Raw genomic sequence first — 19,915 nt, 5'->3', positions numbered from 1 at the left:
CGCAAATCCTTGCAAAACTTCCCCAAATCTTGTCTTCCAGAATTTCATCTACAGATATAAAGGATCAGAAGCAGTTGCCAATTTCTTTCAGGGCTTCGATATTCCAGTATTCTGATGGTATATTGTAGAGCCTCACCCAAACCGAGCATTCAGACAACTTGTGGGTCATTGGATTTAAGTTTGGTTGCCAGTTTATTAAATTAACAATACCATCCAACATAAAGGGGCCTCTATTAAGGGTATTCCACCTCTCATTTCCATCTAGAAATTCAATCAAGAAATAATTGTTGGGAAGCGACATGACCTTAATCCCTTCCCCCCATTGATCTCTACACCAGGTGGCAAAATTTCCCCTGCCCCAATATCCCCCACCCCATTTGGTGAAGAAATATTTGTTTTGAAGATCTTCCCTAATTTCATTAATTCTACTATCATTCAAAAGGATTGTCAAAGTGGAGGGATCACTCACTTGGTTTTGAACTTTCGTTTGCTTCTGGGAGCTTTCACCAATGCCTTTGGGATCTTTCTTTTTCCCCCAAACTTTGTTGGTTCGGACGGTGATACCTACATTCTTAGATCTCCAATTTTCCACTTGATTCGCTTTCAGGATATTTGTTTGCCTGAACCACCCACTCTTGCCTTTCTTAAACCCTTGCTTTTGGAGATGCTCAGCCACACCAACGGTTAGAACAGTGCCTTGATTTCTTAGATTTTGTTGCTAGAATGGCCTTCGTCTTGACCATGAAGGCCATGATTTTTTTGGTTGTCTCTGTTGCCCCACGCTTACCTCCCTTCTCTGGGATGACCCTGCCTGATGCATATTTTGGAAGAAAGGATGACATTTGTCAACCTATCTGCCCCTCTCAAAAAACCATTGGGGTCGACATATCCCTGTCTAAAAGCCTTCCTGTGGCACTAGGGGGTCTAGGGATCTTTCTGAATTCGTCGATCTCCATTTTTCCTTGGGCACCAACACCCGAATTGTCTCCATAGGAATGGCAGCCTCTGCTTCCGTCACCCAGATGACAGCTTTGCTCTGAGTCCAACGCCATGCTCCGCTTCGCCTGCACCTTGTTGTGCCCTCAGAGAATGTTGTCAATTCAATTTTTTGGCAATTCACGCCATCTCTCAAAAAATATTAAAATAAAACTAGCCTAGCAATTATTAAGTTAATAGGAAGATCACTTTTATTATAGCATCACCTTATTACCATAAAAATTCTCATTTATTGATATGCGTTAATAAACTATACCTTCAATTGATATAATTTGATAACTTTATCCCCTTTTACCAAAAAAATTAATAAATAAACTAAACCTTTAAATTAATATAAGAAATACAAGTTAAATGAGGGTAAGTAATACATCAAGCCAAAATAAAAAAATACAAGTTAAATGAGGGTAAGTAATACATCAAGCCAAAATAAAAAATACAAGTTAAATGAGGGTAAGTAATACGTCTAGAGGCTTGAAGTAGATTGTGCTTCCTGAATTATCTTTGTTAATCATTTTCCCTAGTGCCACCACACAGTTAAATTTTACTATCTATATTAGATGTAACAAAGTATAGCTACATCTATTTAATATTAATCTTCGAGTGTTAGTATGGTTTGTAATTAATAAAAAATATTATTATATTATATGTATATATAATTATAATTTCTTAAATTAATTATAAATCTATATAAAATTTAACTAATTCAAAATAAAAGTGCAATTTCTCGAGTTACTAATGTAGACACCTAAATTTGGCTAATTAATTTAATCAAATTTAAATCCTATTCTTCCAATTAATTAATCTAATTAATTAATTTCCTTATCCTTTTCTTCTGATTAATTAATCTCCCAATCCTATTCTTCTAATTAACTAATCCAATTAATTAATTCCCGAACCCGTTTCCTCCTAATTAATTAATTATCCTTGTTGTCTATCCCTTTTAATCAATTACTTCAATTAATTAAATATCCCCTTTCCAAGCCCATGGATTAATTAATTTAATTAATTGATTTGGTTCAAATTCCTATTTGAGCACATGGCTCCTAAATTTTCTCCCTAACCTCCTTCCAATCCTATCCTAACCAACCCTATTCCCTAGCCTAGTCATCCCTCCAACTAACCTTATCCTATCCCTTCTAACCTCCCACACATGTGTGCACATCCTAACCAATTCCTAATTTTGGGGAAAATATCCTATTTTGGGTGGCCTTTTTCAAATGGAACACATGTCACTCTTCTTATTTTTGGGTGGCTTTGCCCAAAATAGGCATGTGTCCTCATGGACACATGACATTCTTTTTCCACCTAGTTGAGCCACTTGTCCTTTTTTGGAGGACAAGTCTCCTCTTCACCTCCCCTTTCCTTCCTCATCTTGCCTATTTAATCCCTCCATTTTTAGACCAAATCCTCTCTGATCCACTTTCACTCAACTGTTTTGTCACTCTATCGAAATTCTCACTCAACTCACACTTCATCTTTTATCACTCATCATTCATCGATTTGCATCGACATCATGGAGCAATATCGAGCATTTGAAGCTATGTCATGAGCACACATCCAATTGCAGAATAATCAAATTAAAGCGGGAATTATGGTTTGCATTTGTTTATCATTTTGTTCTTTGTTTTAGTTTTACCATTATAATCTTGAGGTGTATGATGTATTGTGTTTTGCTTGATTAATTAGCTTGCTTCTTAGTCCTTAGTATTCGCACACACATTTTTCATCTCACGTTTTCTGGCACGCCCAATGGGACCCACTTCATGGGTCAATTTAACATTTTTTATTGTTTGAGTGCATTTTTTGACAGATTTTGAGCACTTGCGGATTTTCGCCACAACGGATTTCTATTTTATCGATCCTGTGATTTCACAAAACAATGGGAACGCGTTATCATTTCTACACAGAAGGTATAAATCTCCATATTAAGTTTCATGAATTTGTAAATGCTTTTTGGCATTTTTCTGCATAGTAGCGGGAACGTGCCCTGAAACAACGGGAACCCACCCTAAATCAACGAGAACGCAAAACAACAAGTTTGCACTATGTTGTAGCGGGTTTTCTCATTATCATTTACATAATTTTTAAAATGTTATTTTTCTACTAATCAACTAACTTGTATGTTGTTGAATGATTTAAATTTTGCAAGTTTGCATTTCAAACCAGTGGGAACATGCCCTGAAACAATGGGAACGCGCCCTGGAACAGCAGGAATGTGCCCTGGAACAATAGGAATGCACCCTGGAACAACAAGAATGCGCCCTGGAATAGCTGGAACGCAACCTGAAACAACGGGTTTGCACTGTGTTCTAGCGGGTTCGCTCATTATCATTTACATGATTTTCCAGAATGTTATTTTTGGACTAATCTACTAACTTGTATGTTTTTGGATGATATTTTGCTAACATTTGTGCAACAAATTGAGCGATAAGAAGACCCCGTGCTTTTAAAACATTAACAATTGGTTGCAGGACCGCTAAAAAGGGGTTTCGCGAAAACATATTTCCTTTATTGCATTTCAATCTTTGCATCTTGTGTCTTATGGGTAATTAGGCACACTTCAATTCAACTAAGGAAATGGACATGTTGTGTCTTTTGAGTAATTAGGCACACTTCAATTTGATTAAAGGAAATGAACCCCATGTCTTTCGTGATTGGCACACTTATGCGCATGTAGAGTGGTCCTACTGCTAACACACACTATCCTCTCCCTTGGCTCCTATGGTCCTAGGTGCAAGAGAAAAGTGTTAGCGACACTGATTTTTCTTTTTATTAGCAAATCACCTCTTGGGGGCCTCATCACCTCAAGGGAGTGTTTCAAAACAGGGGCATGTTGGGGATAGCATCTCTCTTAGCATGACCTCGAGCGGTGTTTTTCAAGCCACTATATAAAAAACCTGGTCAAATGGCCGAAGTGTTGAGTGAATTCGTTATATGTGGAGGCCTTCTCTGCATTGCTAATCTCAATTAAAGTCTCAAGTGGCTTGCTTCGAGAATCCATTGTTGGACTGGACCCGTCAGAAAATTACAACAAACCATTGTTATAGTGGCCCCAATCCTTCTACTTGTTGACTCAAGCATTGTGATACGTGCATGCCGAAGACACCCTCATGTACCCCCCAGTGTGAGATAGAAAATTTCTTGAGATCTTCGAGTCTTTAGAAATTCAAAGCTTTGCATGCCCGAAAAATGTGTGTCGAGGGTGGAGTCAGTGTTGTCAAGCTTCTATCTATCCGGTTGGATGTGGTATTCTGGGCTAAGGGATTCAACAAGTATTGTCATTTGACCATCCTAGGAAGTGCATGACTTTTTTATTGCATTCTATCATTCGTATGTGCTTGTTGTGTTTCTGTCACAACGATCTTTTGCCAAAATCAGTATTAGTCATCAAACACATCACATTTCACATAGTCCTAGTTGATGTCCTATAATGGGTTCGCTTCCTAGTATAGAGGGAATACCTCTATCTTGAGCTAGATTGACATACTTAGAATAGTCACTGTCATTTGAACTCTCATGGGTTTGCTTTGAAAACTCGCAAATTTGCTCTTTACTCAGGCGGGTTTGCTGTCAAACTCACCTGTCTTTCATGATCTTGTCTTAGACATCATTGTGTTGCCATTATGTTGTCCACATTACTTTACAAATTTCTTGATCTATCAGTTGTTTACACCTATCTTTTATGATCTTGTTCTTAGACATCATTGTGTTGTCGTTATGTTGTCTGCATTACTTTACAAATTTCTTCATTTATCGACAGTTTACACCTATCATTCATGATCTTGTTCTTAGACGTCATTATGTTGTCGTTGTATTGTCCGCATTGCCTTAGAAACTATTTGATTCTCTGGCTATTATTTATCTCGGTGATCTCAGTCTTAGACGTCATTACGCTGCTGAAGTGTTGTTCGCATCACGTTAGAAATCTCTCGAGTTTTTCAGTAGTCGGTATCTATCCTTGCATATTTTGAGTCTTAGATGTTGTTGCGCTAACAAAGTGTTGTCCTTGGTTCATTAGTTCACTCTCGATCGATATCTTTGGCTCTTTGCTTTTGCGTTCCAGTTTGGCTTCTAGATTACGTCGTCATTGTCGTCCACTAGGGTCTCGACTTGCATGGTCACTTTTATCATCTCAGTTGGTAGTCATCACCTTAGTTATCATCATCTTGGTTCTTATGTCATCACTATCATCCATTATCACCTCTCATCTACCAATTTGTGTTGCCTTCTTCCTGGGTCATCAATTTGAACATCAGCCATCCAAAATCAAACATCAAAATTCATCCTCTTTCCAGCTTCATCAAACATCAGTCCCCATCCTAGTCTGAGCTAGTCATCCATCCTAGTTTGAGTTGGTCATCCATCCTAGTCTAAGCTGGTCATTCATCCTATTCTGGGCTTTGTTTTGTCATTCTTTCTCATCTTTCATCTCTCCAACTCATCAACTAATCATCATGCCACAATTTTATTATGATGAGTTTGTTCGTCCTTCATTTTCTTCCACTTCACCCTATGTCGATGATGATGAGGGTATGGTTGATCAACCTGATGAGACAGGTGTCCAAGTCATGTCTCAATTTTACTATGATGAGTTTGGTCGTCCTTCATTTTCTTCCACTTCACCCTATGTCAATGATGACGGGGGTATGGTTGATCAACCTGATGAGACAGATGTCCAGGTCATGTCGCAATCTTATTATGATGGGTTTGGTCATCCTTCATTTGCTTCCGCTTACATCCCTAATCCAAATCCATCAATTCATTACATAATCCCTAATCATAGTCCTCCATCTTATCTAAATTCTCCATTTGCTTCTAATCTCCCATCTTATCTTACTTCTTCATCTAGTTCTAATCTTCCATATTATCTAAATTCTCCATCCAATCTAATCTCTCATCTTATCTTACTTCTCCATCCATTTCTGATCTCCCATCTTATCTCACTTCTCCATTTGGTTCTAATCTTCCATCTTATCTAAATTATCCATCCGATTCCAATCTTTCATCTTATCTCAATCCTTCATCTAATCCTAATCTACCATCAATTGTCACACAAGCTATGACCGAGGGCATTAATTACACAATGCCATTATCATTTGTGCCCCCACCTGTCTAATAAGTGCCACAAATGGTCAGTGCCCTGCAATATCACCCTCAAGTGACACTGCGACCTGTTGTTTCAAAACCATGATTCAATTATCTATAGGCATTGCCTTCACACATTGTTGTGATAAACATTCATGAACAAGCACGTGGCACCAATCGCAATCCTTCATCTCACCTCAATCCTCCACCACCCACTTCCTCCTATCTTAGTCCACCATCCACCGTATCTTATCTCAATCCACCAGCTTCCCTTCCAACTCCCACATCTACCATTCCTCTCCCACTTTCTATCATCATCGAAGACCTTTCATCCATTGAGATTATTCCCTCTCAATCCCCATTACCTACTTCTACCATCATTCACACTCAATCCAAGGAACCTCTCATCCTTCCATCCACTCCATCTCTCCCAGTTGATGAATCTCCAATCCTTACATCCACTCCATCTCTCCCAGTTGAAGAACCTCTCATCCTTCCATTCACTCCATCTCCCCCAGCTAAAGAACCTCTCATCCTTCCATCTACTCCATCTCCCCCAATTAAAGAATCTCTCATCCTTCCATCTGCTCCATCTATCCCAATTGAAGAACCTCTCCTCCTTCCATCCACTCCATCTACCCAATTCATCGAATCTCTCATCCTTCCATCCATTTCATCTGAAGAGTCTACCCATTCACCTCTTGTCACACCATCCACACTAATCCCATCATTCCAAGATCTTGTTCCATAGCATGTTCAAAAAATTATTGATCCAATTCAAGATCCTACCATTCCATCCCCTCCATCTCAAGAACCCCTATCATCCCCTATTCCAAGTCAAGATCCTCCCATCCCATATACTCCACCTCTTGATCCTCCATTTCCTCCTATCCAAACCATCCCACCAACATCACCTTATCCCCTTGGTTCGCTTACATTCATCCATGGCAGTTCACTACGCCAGAAGAACATCTCGTATACACCACCCATTCTCCTCCATTTGATAAAGGAGTCACATAAAACGCTCAAAAAAATGAACTATCAAGGAAAAGTCTTAGGCCTACATGAGCAAGGTACTTTGGATCCCATCCATGCCAAAACACATCCAGGATCTCATTATCTTGGTTACATATCCCAAGGCACTTCAAATAAAAATGTTGGTACAACTAATGCAAAATCCAAGTATGCTTCCAAACACCCCATTACATCTCCCCATCATTCTGCCAAATCATTTATTGCCATCCCCCCTCCTCCATCATATAAAGCTAAAACAACCATCCATCTTCCTGCTTCATCCTCTAAATCCATTTTGGGTCCCTATATCCCAAAATCTACCTTTATATATTCCCCACATGCAAAATCCATTTTGGGCCATTGTATCTCAAAATCCCATCCCCCATCTTTTCCTACTCGTCCCTCCATACACAAATCCACTATCTCCATCACCCATCATAAACATCCTATTCCTTTCATTCATAGTCAGGATCAACGAAGGCGCATGTCCTCACATTCCATCCAACATCCTACCTCCATCACTTCACCCATTTTCCTCCATCTCCTACACCTTTGCACACTCATTCCAAGGCTACTAGCAGAAATTTGGATGCCAAATAAAAAATGCATAAAGCTAAACATCCACAACAATATAAAGATGACCATGTCCACTCAAAAAGGCATGTTCCAACAGTGCAAAAGTTGATACAAAAATGCAATGAATCCCATAGGCCGCAAAGGCTCACTAAAGAAAAAGCAAAAATAATGTGGATCCCAAAGCAAAAAGAAGAAGTGCATCCAAAATAAAAATTTCTAATGGAATCCAAGGTTGCTACCACATCAGCTAAACATTCTCCCCCTCCATCTCCTACATCTATTTTGGGTCCTTATGTCCCAAAGCTACCTATCATAATGCCTCCACCATATTCACATGCTACATCCATCTCTCCTCCGCTCATCCCACATCCTTCACAACATGTACCAATGTGGTCCTGACAACATCCCCCCATCACACTCACTTTCCCTCCTTCCATCCAAACACTCGTCACTACCATATTCCTTACATTCCCCATCAAAAGCATCTAATCCAAGCCTTTACATAATCCACTCCTTCCTAATAAAGTTGTACCAACATCCAGTGATCACTCCAAATGGGATCCTAATACCTTGGTATGGAACTTGATGCTTGAGTCCTCCATCCATCTATCCTCCAAATCCATTTATCCTCATCCATGGATTTCCTCCCAAAAAAATCAAAAAATACCCAAAAAAAAAAAATCAGAAAATTCCAAACAAAAATAAGAGAAAAAGAGTTAAGAGAAAAAAATTCATCCAGTAGTGAAAACTTGGCAAACAGGTGCTTTGGACAAGTACCATGATGAAAAACTGGTAAACAGGCGTCATGCGTAATTCCCCTCATCCTTTTGCTCTTCATGCTTGGGGGCAAAGTTCTTATGCCCATCTTGCCATCTCCTCCATCTCTATCTACCTACCATATCCATCATATTGAATCCATTTCACTTTCTCCATCCTCTCCTGGATCTTGATAAAGTAAATGCTTAGTAAATGTGCGATGAAAAATGTGTGTGCGAATGCTTTGGACACCTCTTGGCTTCCACTTCCCTATCACACTTTTCCTTCATGATCCTCATTCACCTATCACCCTATCTTCCATTCACTTTCGCGGCTTCCTGTCCCTTAGTCAGTTATCTCATCATATCCATCCATCCTACCAATTCTTTATCTCCTTGTTCCCCCATCTCTTCATCCATCACTTGATCCATCCACCAATCCTTACCTCCCACTTCCTCCATCTCTTCATCCATAACCTGATCCATCCACCTATCCTTATCTCCCTGTTCCTCCTTCTCTTCATCCATAATCGGTTCCTCTCCCAATCCTCATCTACCTCCATATAGCTATCATTCATCCTTTTATCTTCAAGCCACATCCATAATGCTTCCATCTCCAAATCATTTTCAGCCTATCCTTCATCCTTTCATTCCTCCCATCATATCATTCCATCGCCTCTTGCATCCCTTGTCATTGGTATCTAGCTCTAGTCTACCCCCTCGCTATCCAATGCCATTTCATTTGCTCCTTGCACTCCATCCTCACGCTCGAATCTTATTCGTATACACCTAAAATGTCTCATTGATCATGTACTAATTATTCCTCTAATTGATTAAATAATTCTTTAATTCTTTAATTAAGTTAATTAATCTTATTCTTCTGAATTCATATTTCCTCATCATCTTACTAATTATTCAATTTCAATTGTATCGTCGTTTAATCATTTAAACCATTTTCTAATGTTAATTAAGTATTTATTATTTAATTAATTATGGTTATTAATCCTTCAGTTTAAATAATCTTTACTGTTTAAATAAATTCATTTTCAATTTCTATCTTCTCGTCAATTAATCGTTTAACCCTGATCTAAATATTAATTATTTAATTAATTGTGATTTTAATCCTTTAATTTAAATAATCTTTATTATTTAATTAAATTCGATTTCTAAATAATTAAATAGTTTCTTTAAATTATTTAATTAGCTAATTAATTCTTCAAATTCCAATTCCAAATCCCCAAATTCTAAATTCATTTAATTCTTCTAATTTCATCTAATTTCATTAATTCCTCAATTCCAAATTCAAATTCACGTCTCTTCTAATTTCTTCTAATTCAAATACATGTGCATGATTTCAAAAATCGAATTGAATATCAAAGTCAAGTTCTAAATATATTCAAATAGCAAATTGAATTTAAAATAAATTCAATATTTGAATTAAATCTCATGCAAAGATTAAATTGAAAATCAAAGTCAAAGTGAAAACACATGCTTAATTAATTAATTAATTTAATCAATTATCTTTTCAATTCCTATTTCTATCTTCCACTTTGCTTTTTTCCAAAAAGCTTTCAATCAGTTAATTGTTCCATCTATTTTAATTGATTATTTCAATTAATTGCATCATTTCTCCAATTCTCTCCAATCATTCTTTTTCTATCTTCTAGTTAGCTTTTTCTAAATAAAGCTTTCTTTGTCAACTATCAATCAATTATCCTCCAATCATTCTTTTTCATCTTTCAATCAACTTTTTTCTCAATTAGTTAACTCAATTAACTATTCAATCTACTCTGTTCCACCTCCAAATCAGCAGTTCAACTATCAATCAGCATGTGAGCTCACCTAAGTTCCACCTCTTAATCAATTTGTTCCACCTCTCAATCAATCCTCTCTAATAATCTATAAATTGAGTATTCAATCTTCATTTTCAACAATCACGAACTTTGAATCTTTGTGTCATTTGCGGGTTGCCAACGTAATATTTGAGAGCCATCATACCAAAAAGAAGAGAAGAACAATGGAAGCCATATGTAGTCATGAAATATGGAGTCTTAATTGAATATTTTATATTCCTATTACTTTGTTTTGCAATATTTCATTGGTTTATTTAGGATTCTTCGGTTAGATAGGGATTCGTGATTTCCCTTTGATTCTAATTGAATAATGATGAATTTTAGATATGACATTTTGGTGAAACTAACATGAACAACAACTAATTAACCCTCTGTGTTTTCTATGTGATTTTGCAGGATCATACAGATTTTTTAGATTTTTTGCAGGTTTTGTACGAATTGCAAAGGCGGATTTAATAATCACACAATCATGCAAATATCATCACGCAATCGCATAGACATAATTATGCATTCAACCTGATAGGGTCACGCATTCGCTTAGACATAATTACGCATTCATGCTAATACCTTTACGCATTCGCTTAGACATAATTACGCATTTGCCATTTTTATTCAGGCATTCTGTTTGTTTTGTTTTCCTATTTTTTAATCCTTTGTTCTGTCTAAATTATGTATTCACTTCTGCAAATCTGAAGATTTTTTATCCTTATATGATGATTTCAATATAACATCTCATGGCACATAAGGTCAAATTTAAGATTTCAGGTGCTTGAAGAACAATAGAACAAAGGAGGCAAGCCAGAAATTACTAGCAAATCCTAAAGGCAGAAAAGAGAATACAAGACCTTAAAGACCAACTAGCTATTGACAGATACAACAACCTTGTTCTATCACGTAGAGTGAAATATGACTTGCTTAATATATAATGGTTGATGAGAGATCTGACTAGGGCCTCACTGTCTGTTTTGCAGGTTTCTGGTGAAGTTTAAGCTTTTTTGTAGATTTTCTTAATTCTTTGTTTGTCTGTCACGCATTCGCTCTATCAGTTTTATGCATTCGATCAGTCATCATAACACAATTGCCTAGACGTTATTACGCATTCGCTCAGTTAGGATCACACATTTGTTTGATAAGTAGTTTGACTTTCTATTTTCTAGTTTTTCTATGTGTTTTCTGGTTACCAATTCCCTATTTGCAGCGTGTGGCAAAATTACAAAGAAGACTTGATCATCCCATATTATTTTGGAAACCACTAACAATTTGATTGCAGGATCCTTTAGGGTTAAATCACTTTTGGATTTTGGGTTTAAAATTGACATGCATGATCTCACACTTCAACATTGGTGCTTAAAATTAATCTTGGATTAAAATTGACATGCATGATCTCACACTTCAGCTTGGTGCTTAAAATTAATCTTGGATTAAAATTGACATGCATAATCTCACACTTCATCTTGGTGCTTAAAATTTATCTTGGGATTAAAATTGACATGCATCATCTCACACTTCACTTTGGTGCTTTAAAAAAGACATACACATGCGTATCTCACACCTCAGTTTGGGCTTTAATATTGATGTTAATTTGGCTTATGAATAAAATAAATCACACATTGCAGTATTTAAGGGAAAAAATAACTTTTTTGTGTCTTGGGTGGACCTATTGTTGCATTAAGTACATTTCCACCCACCTTTGGGGTCTTGGGAGAGAGGGAAAGGTGATAACAACACCCACTTTTTCTTTTTAGTAGTGAGGGGTATCTTTGACTGGGGATTTCATCACCCCACAAAGGTACTTAGAATCAGGATGCATTGGGGATATCATCTCTCCCAACATACTCTCGCGTGGGTTTTTCGAGCCGCTATATAAACATATTGGTTAGGTGGCTAGAGTGTTGAGTTAATTCGATGTATGTAGGGGCCTTCCCTGCATCGATAAGCTTAACTAAAGCCTTAAGTGGCTTGCTCTGAGAATCCGTCGGATCGGGATCCCTCGAAACTTCCAATAAGAACCAAATTAGTAGCCCAAATCCCACGTTCATTGGTTCCGAGTGTGCGAATAGTACCCCATAAATACCCTCCATGTACCTTGCATGATGAGACATAAATTCCTTGGTGATAAGATCTTCGGATCTTTGAGGTAAGAGAGACTGGCATGCTTGAGAAGTGTGTGTTGTGGAGTGGAGCCAGTGCTGCCAAACTCTCTATTTGTCTGTCTTGTCTCAATATTTTGTTGTGAGGGCCCCATTGAACGGTTTCCACTATCCAACCTAAGATTGTCTTCTGTGTTATTGTATGTATCATTGTGCTCGACCAATATTGAGTCAGTATTTGGGCTATTTTAGGCCCTACCTTGCTTAGCTCTGAATTCTCAGAGTTTGTCAAAACACAGTTCATCCAACTATACTTATCTTCAGACAGTGTTCTTAGAATTGAAAAATAGACTTGTCCTACAAACAGAGTTATTTGAAATAGAGTCTACCTTGAAACATTTGACAGTCCAACAAAGTCCAAAATTTTCATAGTGAAAAAACATCTCACATACTTGTGATCATAGGTCTTCCTATAGTCCATAGGTTTTGCATCAGTCCTTGCATTATAGTCCTTACATAGTCCTCATTATCATCCTCATTATAGTCTTCGTTTTCATCTTGACTTTGCATAGTCTTCATTATTGTCCTTATTATAGTCCTCATTTACGTCCTTGCTTTGCATAAGTCCTTGCATAGTCCTCATTATCATCCTCATAGAGTTCCCATTTACATCATTGTAATCTTTACACAAGTCTTTGCATAGTCTTGCATAGTCCTTGTAAAGTCCTCATTTGTATCCCATTAGCATCCTCATAATCTTTGCATATAGTCCTTGCACAGTCATCATAATCTTGGCATAATTCCTTGTGTATTCATCATAATATTTGCATATAGTCCTTGCACAGTCGTCATAATCTTCACATAACTCCTTGCATATTCATCATAATCTTCGCATATAGTACTTGCACAGTCGTCATAGTCTTCACATAACTCCTTCCATAGTCATCATAATCTTGTATTATAATCCTCATTATCATCCTCATTATAGTCCTCATTTACGTCCTTACTTTGCATCAATCCTTGCATTAAAGTCCTTGCATAGTCCTCATTATCATCCTAGAAATTCATACCCCAAATATCCAAAACACAATCAGAGGATCAATCAAACTCAACCTCAACCTCAACTCAAACAAGTTTGTCAAGTTCAACAAATTAAACATTGTCACATTTAGAGAAATGGAGAAAACATCTTATCTGTTGCAATCTTAGGTCCAAACCAATCAAGCAAAGATCATGGAATAACGTTATGCATTTTGTAGGGAAGGTGAAGAGTTCATCCCTTCCATTCCTATTCCATCACCATCCATAGAGATTTTAGCTCAACAAATTAAGACTTTGAAACAACAAATAAGAGACATGACTAGTCCTAACAACCATACGGATTGGTTAGAAAAAATGATGAGGGAAGTGATAACCACGAGGGAAACATTATCAGGCCAACCTTGTTTTTCTTGTACACCATTCAAATAGGTCAATCTTCATTCTTCAATAAAATCGCCCCTATTTCAGTTCAACCAACATCAGAGTCATGTCAACCTTCTTTTTCTTTCAACCCAAAATATCAATCATACCAATCACATCAACCCAACATTCAAACCCCTTTCAACCAAAATCAAATCCCATTCAACCAAAGTCCAAATCAATCATATATATCCACCATTTCATCATCCAACAATGCAAGTCCAACAACCAATACAACAAACAACACAACTCTCAACACCACAAAAAGTGCAAACCAGTCAACCACTACCAAGGTCACACATAATCACATAGTCACTTTCGCCTTCAGTCACATCACAAATCTACGAATATCCTCCCATGTCTTCAAATACACCACCAAGGGTGTCCCAAATGAATGCAAGTGTAATTACAAACATGTCACCATTTGGACATCAATTGAACATGGTTAATGTGTCACCTATCATGCAACAAGGTCATCTGCCCATGTATAGCAATGGTTCTTCCCATCAAGACTTTGCACCTCAAGTAGCCTCCATATCTTCCAACATTTCCTCATACCCTAAAGTCACGCAAGAGCAGTCCATACCATCTTTATCCAATAACGCAACCTCCCAAGGGCTATCCATAATACAAATCCAATCTAATTCAAGTCATGATGCTAGTCCTTTCCATGCTTTAGAAATTCAAGATCCAATGCCATCATATATTATATTTCCAAGAAAACCCACTTCAGAGAGTCTCATTCAAAATCCTTTCTCATCAGGCCAATGTGTTGAAAAATACCAAGAATCTCCCATGCATATCCAAACTCCTTCCTCGTGTCAAGAGGATGATCCAAAATCAAAAGAAATGAGTCTTGAAACAAATAAAGATCAAGAACAAACCCTTCCATCCTACCTAATTTTTTATCAAGAACCCACTGACCAAGAAACTTATGATGATCCCCTTGCTCTTTTCTATTCCATTCATAATGATACCCTTTTGTCTCAAGAACAAAGTGTCCTTTCAAGTCCCATCCAACATCCACCTCCTAAGCAATATCAGGACATCCCTTCCATCCTTCCTAATAATCCCTTTCCAAGTCAAGATCAAAGTATTCCTTCACCTTCATGTCCTAAGAAAGATCCCATTATTTCTCCAGATCCTGATCAAGATCCCTCCATTCCTTAATCTCCATGCCATAATCCTCCATGTTACTCACAATATTCCCTCTCAAATGAACTTACCATTTCTCCTAGTCCCCCTCATGATCCCAATCCCTCTACACAAGTTTTTTATGAACTCCTTATCAATGAAATCACCAATCTTGATCATACAGCAAAACACAATTTATCAATGATTGTATGTGTGTCATTTTCACATGCCAATGTGGTCACAACTTCGGAACTAGAATCTATTTTCCTCATACACCCACACTTGATAGATTGGGGGCAAGAGAATCTACCACAGTTGGATTGCTTTGAAAATGATAAGGCTATAGCTGAATTCATGGGTTCCAGAGTTGAATTTCCCTCTGATGATCCATAAAATCCCAAAACTAAGGAAATCAACATTGGAGATGTTGAACATGTACACTCAGTTGAGTCCTTATATCTTGTTGGAAAAGATATCTCTATCCGACTATCCAAACAAAGACCAATGAACTACCTACACAAAACTTCCTGACCCTATGAATAGCATGCACCTTAAACAATACTACATATAAGGGTTGGGTTAGTTTAGGTTTTACTTTCCGCATTGCATATAATTTTATTAAAAGCACTGCATTACATATAGTTTATTTTTCAAATGCATCACATGCACAAAACTTTTGCATTAGCACATATCAGCATTAATAAAACAAGGCAATTGTCCAAGTATATCATTTGTTTGCATTCAAGAGAAACAAGGGTCGTCTCCTTTCTTAGATATTTGGACATGAGGTCTTTGAGGTCCTAAGGTCATTTATTTTCAACATTACCCTATGACGATGCTTTACTTATGGTTGGGTAGTGATTTCACTATTTGAGACTTGTTAACCCAAAATCTATCAATTGCTATATCTCAAACACATTAACAAAATCTCTAATTCATTCGAGACACCTAGTTGATCATATGACTAGTGAAATATCTAAAATTCTACTTCAGCGTTGTTGTTATTGTCACACCCAAGTAGGTTTCATTACTTACAAGTCAAGGCAAGAAAATAAAAAAGAAAAAGTGTTATACCAAATATTCATCTCAAGGCAAAAGAGCAATGATATATAATTGAAATATCACGCATGCAGGTGTGACAAAAAGCTTGACTATGGGAACATGAGAGTAACTCCATCAGGGCTATGGACACTGCTGACAATGGAGCAATATTCGAGAAATTACAGTCTATAACCTCGGCGGAGCTCTAAAATATTGTTGGTAGTGAGGCTCTATTCAGGATGCTTTTGAAGTTAGAACAATCCACGTAGCTAGTCATATAGGATGCTAAGGATATTTAGTGAACAAAAGAGTAGGAATTAACTCATTTGCACACACATGGAAAAAAGAAGATCAAAGTTTCAAGAACCAATGGGGAAGTTTTTTGCATCTCCATTTGTAAATCCTAGTCACTAAGTGTGTTCATTTGGATGTTCCAAGGGACCTTAAGGATCTATTGACTGCTTATCTATGAAATGTTTTGTACCTCCAATTCAATTGGTGTACTACAAAATGCTAAACAAACACAGTCATCCTTGTTCAAATAGGAAATGCATCTTCATCATGCATATTGCATTAACATAGGTCATGTCAAAAATTCATTGTCTCCACATGCATTATGCAGATCATCATGTCATATAGGTCTGCGTAGTGGGGGCATAACTGAAAAAATCATAAAAAATCGTTAAAAAAAAATCATTTTTTTTTTGAAAGGCACAAAATCCTAAAAATCAAATAGATTCCTGAAAAAATACCAAAAACATTCAAATACGATCCTGAAAAAATCACCAAAAAAAATTCAAATATCAATCCACAAAATCCAAAAACAATAAAAAATCAATCAATAAAAAAACTTGCAATAAATGTCAAGCAAGAATCAAACACCCTAGCAAATATCCAGCAAACACTTCACACGAAGTTAACAAAGGATACAACTATCCAATCAAACATCTGCAATCAACTGATCAAATCGTCTTATCAATCGTATCATATCCATATCAAGTGATCATTATCTTGTCTTAAACAGAGATGGATGCACTCAAAATCAGACATATCAGTCTTAAATAGGGTCCGCAACTTTCTGAGATTAGACATTATCAACCATCACATCAAGCAATTGAGAACGAAGGCACAAATCAATATAGCTGCTGAATTTTGTCCAGTTCAGTCTCTATCTTTTATCATTTGGCGACAGATTATGTCCCTGTGCTACTAAAGGATGTCCACAAGTGACTAGAGGAGCCATGATGGGCATTATCTTTTTCTTTATTTACTGTTTGTGGTGTGAACCAATGAAGTTCTGGGGCAATTGCTCTAGTGGGTGTCTGTGATAGGAGCATTCAGCTTGTGAATGCCACACATACCTTGACCCCTAGCATAATTCCCAGAATAGAGGGTTCACTCCTTGTCTGCTACGTGTTTGTTTCTTCAATGAGATATCTTTACATCTTGACTCCTTATACCCTAATGTGCTAAGCTCCATTGTTCCATAATAAAGCTCGGTGATGAATATATATTGCGCAATAAATAATGACACAAGTTCGTGAATCAATCATTCTCACTTGATCTCATTTGCTTTTTTTTAGTCCGTTGATTCTTTTCTTATCATATCTTTCAAAATCATTTTCTATCATCTAACATTATTCTTTAATCAATATATTATCTCTTTCATCTTACTAACATTTCTTCAAAGTATATATGAGTTAAAAGAGATAAAGCAATATTCTGACATTATCAAACAAAGACAAATTGCATTCATTTAGTCATTCAAATAATATTCATATAGTTTATATTACATTCAAATCATATTACATATTACATATAATATAGATTGCATTCATTTTAGGACATTTGCTATAATATAGGTTGCATTCATTTTAGATCATATTCACATAGTCTAAATTATATTGCATTAATCATTACATCCAAAACATATAGAAAGCATTGCATTCATATATATAGAAATCATTCGTAAATCATAGAGACATGGATCACATAACACATAGAATCATACATCATACATAGAATGCAAAGCATAATGGATCGCCGCCAAAAAACTGCATATCATATAATAACTCAAAAATGGTAATGTGTCAGAATACTATCATCATAAAGATGTCTGCGGTGGACCCATGACGCCAGCACTACTAGTATCTCTCGAGGTAGATCTGCCCGATCTCCTACCAGCTATATACACACTATAGCTAAGACCTCACTCTCCCTCCGAGACAAGTCTCTCATACTCACGATGCCAATACATAGCTCCTCAAACAACTAAAAAATGCGCTCATCGTGAGCTAGCCTACCTGTATCAGAAGCCTTATATTGATCATATGCATCATATGCCAACTGCATCCTCCTCATTGTGTCATCTCTCTCCCTCTGGAGATGATCCCTCTCACTAGCAATCTGGTCCCTCTCTCTCTCTAACCCACCATAATCCTCGCAGAATAGATCCCGCTCAGCACCCCATCGCTCCCTTAGTCACGCCACCTCATCCTCTAGACTCTTAATCCACACTCTAAGAATCTGCGGATCATCATCATCTTCGTCACCACCCTGTCCTCCATCCCCACCCCCCTCTACAACTAGTGCAACCTCTAACTCAGGTATGTCATCATCGTCCCCATCCTCGCTACTTGATGATCCTAATGTCGAATCATCATCGGCTCCACTTTTATTGGACTCCATATCTCCATCGATGTTTATATCCTCGTCTCCCTCCTCATCTATACCACCTTCCTCATCTCCTCCTCTGCCCTCATCTCCCCCCCTCTCCTCCCTATCAACCCTCCTCTGTTGTCTCATATGAGGTATCTGTTGAGGTGTGATAGGAATTGTCGAATCAGTAAGTGGAATAGACCTATGTCTATCCCACCATGCATCATATTGAGGTGTGGTCCCCAAATCTATGACACCTACTCTCCAACCCCACTGTAATTCTTGAAGTGCATCAAACTCTGCAATAACCACACGCGGTTGTATACAAACACCCCAATCTGTAACCTCACGAGAAACACAAGCAAAATAAGTTGTGACGGTAGGTACTCCCTGTACCTCTCCAAACTGCCTAAGTAGCTGTCCTGGTAGGTACATCTCAATGATCCTCTGCATCTCAACAGTCCTCCCAATGAGATATCTCTATTATCTACAAAATGGTAAATCTTGAGCATCATCTGCCCAACCAGGGCAATCCAAGTAAGGTCTCCAAATGAAATGTTGCAAGATGTCAAGCTGATGATGCAAGTACAATATGTTACTCGAACCCTTGTGTCTAATATCGAGTGTATATCTATAAGCATATGACTCCTTGGGTTGCAAGTCAACATGAATAACTGACCTAAAAATAGAAATGTGCGCCCAAGCCCAAGTCTGGAGCAATGCAACACCACAACTGACATATTTGTATCTCAAGTAAACAGTGTTGTGCATCTGGTAATAAACCATTGCTAAAAGTCATGGACCTTAAGCATACACAAGTCAATGAACAATCATATCATGGAGTACTCTGCCCCATCTGATTGGGAATTTGTGACCTCTCCTATCAAGGATAAGAAAACTGCCTACAATATTGCACAATACTATAGTGAGATCATCGTAATCTAAACAAGCCTATGGTATATCATAATGACCACTGTTCTGTAAGTCCTGCTCGTCACACTAAAAAAGGGCACACAGTCGTGTGATACCATCATCGTGATCATATACAACTCTATCTCCATGAATGGGAATATGAAGTATCCGCCAAACATCCTCTAAAGTAATGGACGCCTCACCAGTAGGAGGATGGAATGTACACGTCTCAGAATGCCACCGCTCAACTAATGCAGTGATCAAGGCCCTATTGGTCGTAATCTCTGGCAAATGCAATACATGATACAAACCTAGATGTTGGATGTGAGAAATCTCCTCA

General features: G+C 37.5%; 1 protein-coding gene across 1 annotated transcript; it reads right to left on the bottom strand.

Moving 5' to 3' along the window:
- Window positions 1-18,486: 18,486 nt before the first annotated feature.
- LOC131050899 (uncharacterized) lies at window positions 18,487-19,116 on the bottom strand. Its single transcript, XM_057985206.2, has one exon. The coding sequence runs from the start codon at window positions 19,114-19,116 to the stop codon at window positions 18,487-18,489; it is 630 nt and encodes a 209-aa protein (XP_057841189.2).
- Between the last annotated feature and the right edge of the window lie 799 nt (window positions 19,117-19,915).

Source organism: Cryptomeria japonica, chromosome 10 (assembly GCF_030272615.1).
Source record: "Cryptomeria japonica chromosome 10, Sugi_1.0, whole genome shotgun sequence".
In the NCBI taxonomy this organism is placed as follows: domain Eukaryota; kingdom Viridiplantae; phylum Streptophyta; class Pinopsida; order Cupressales; family Cupressaceae; genus Cryptomeria; species Cryptomeria japonica.
This window is presented reverse-complemented; position numbering and strand designations above follow the sequence as displayed.

Bases quoted from the DNA above. Each gene is read 5' to 3' on its own strand.
- LOC131050899 (XM_057985206.2), bottom strand. From the start codon at position 19,116: ATGCAGAGGATCATTGAGATGTACCTACCAGGACAGCTACTTAGGCAG.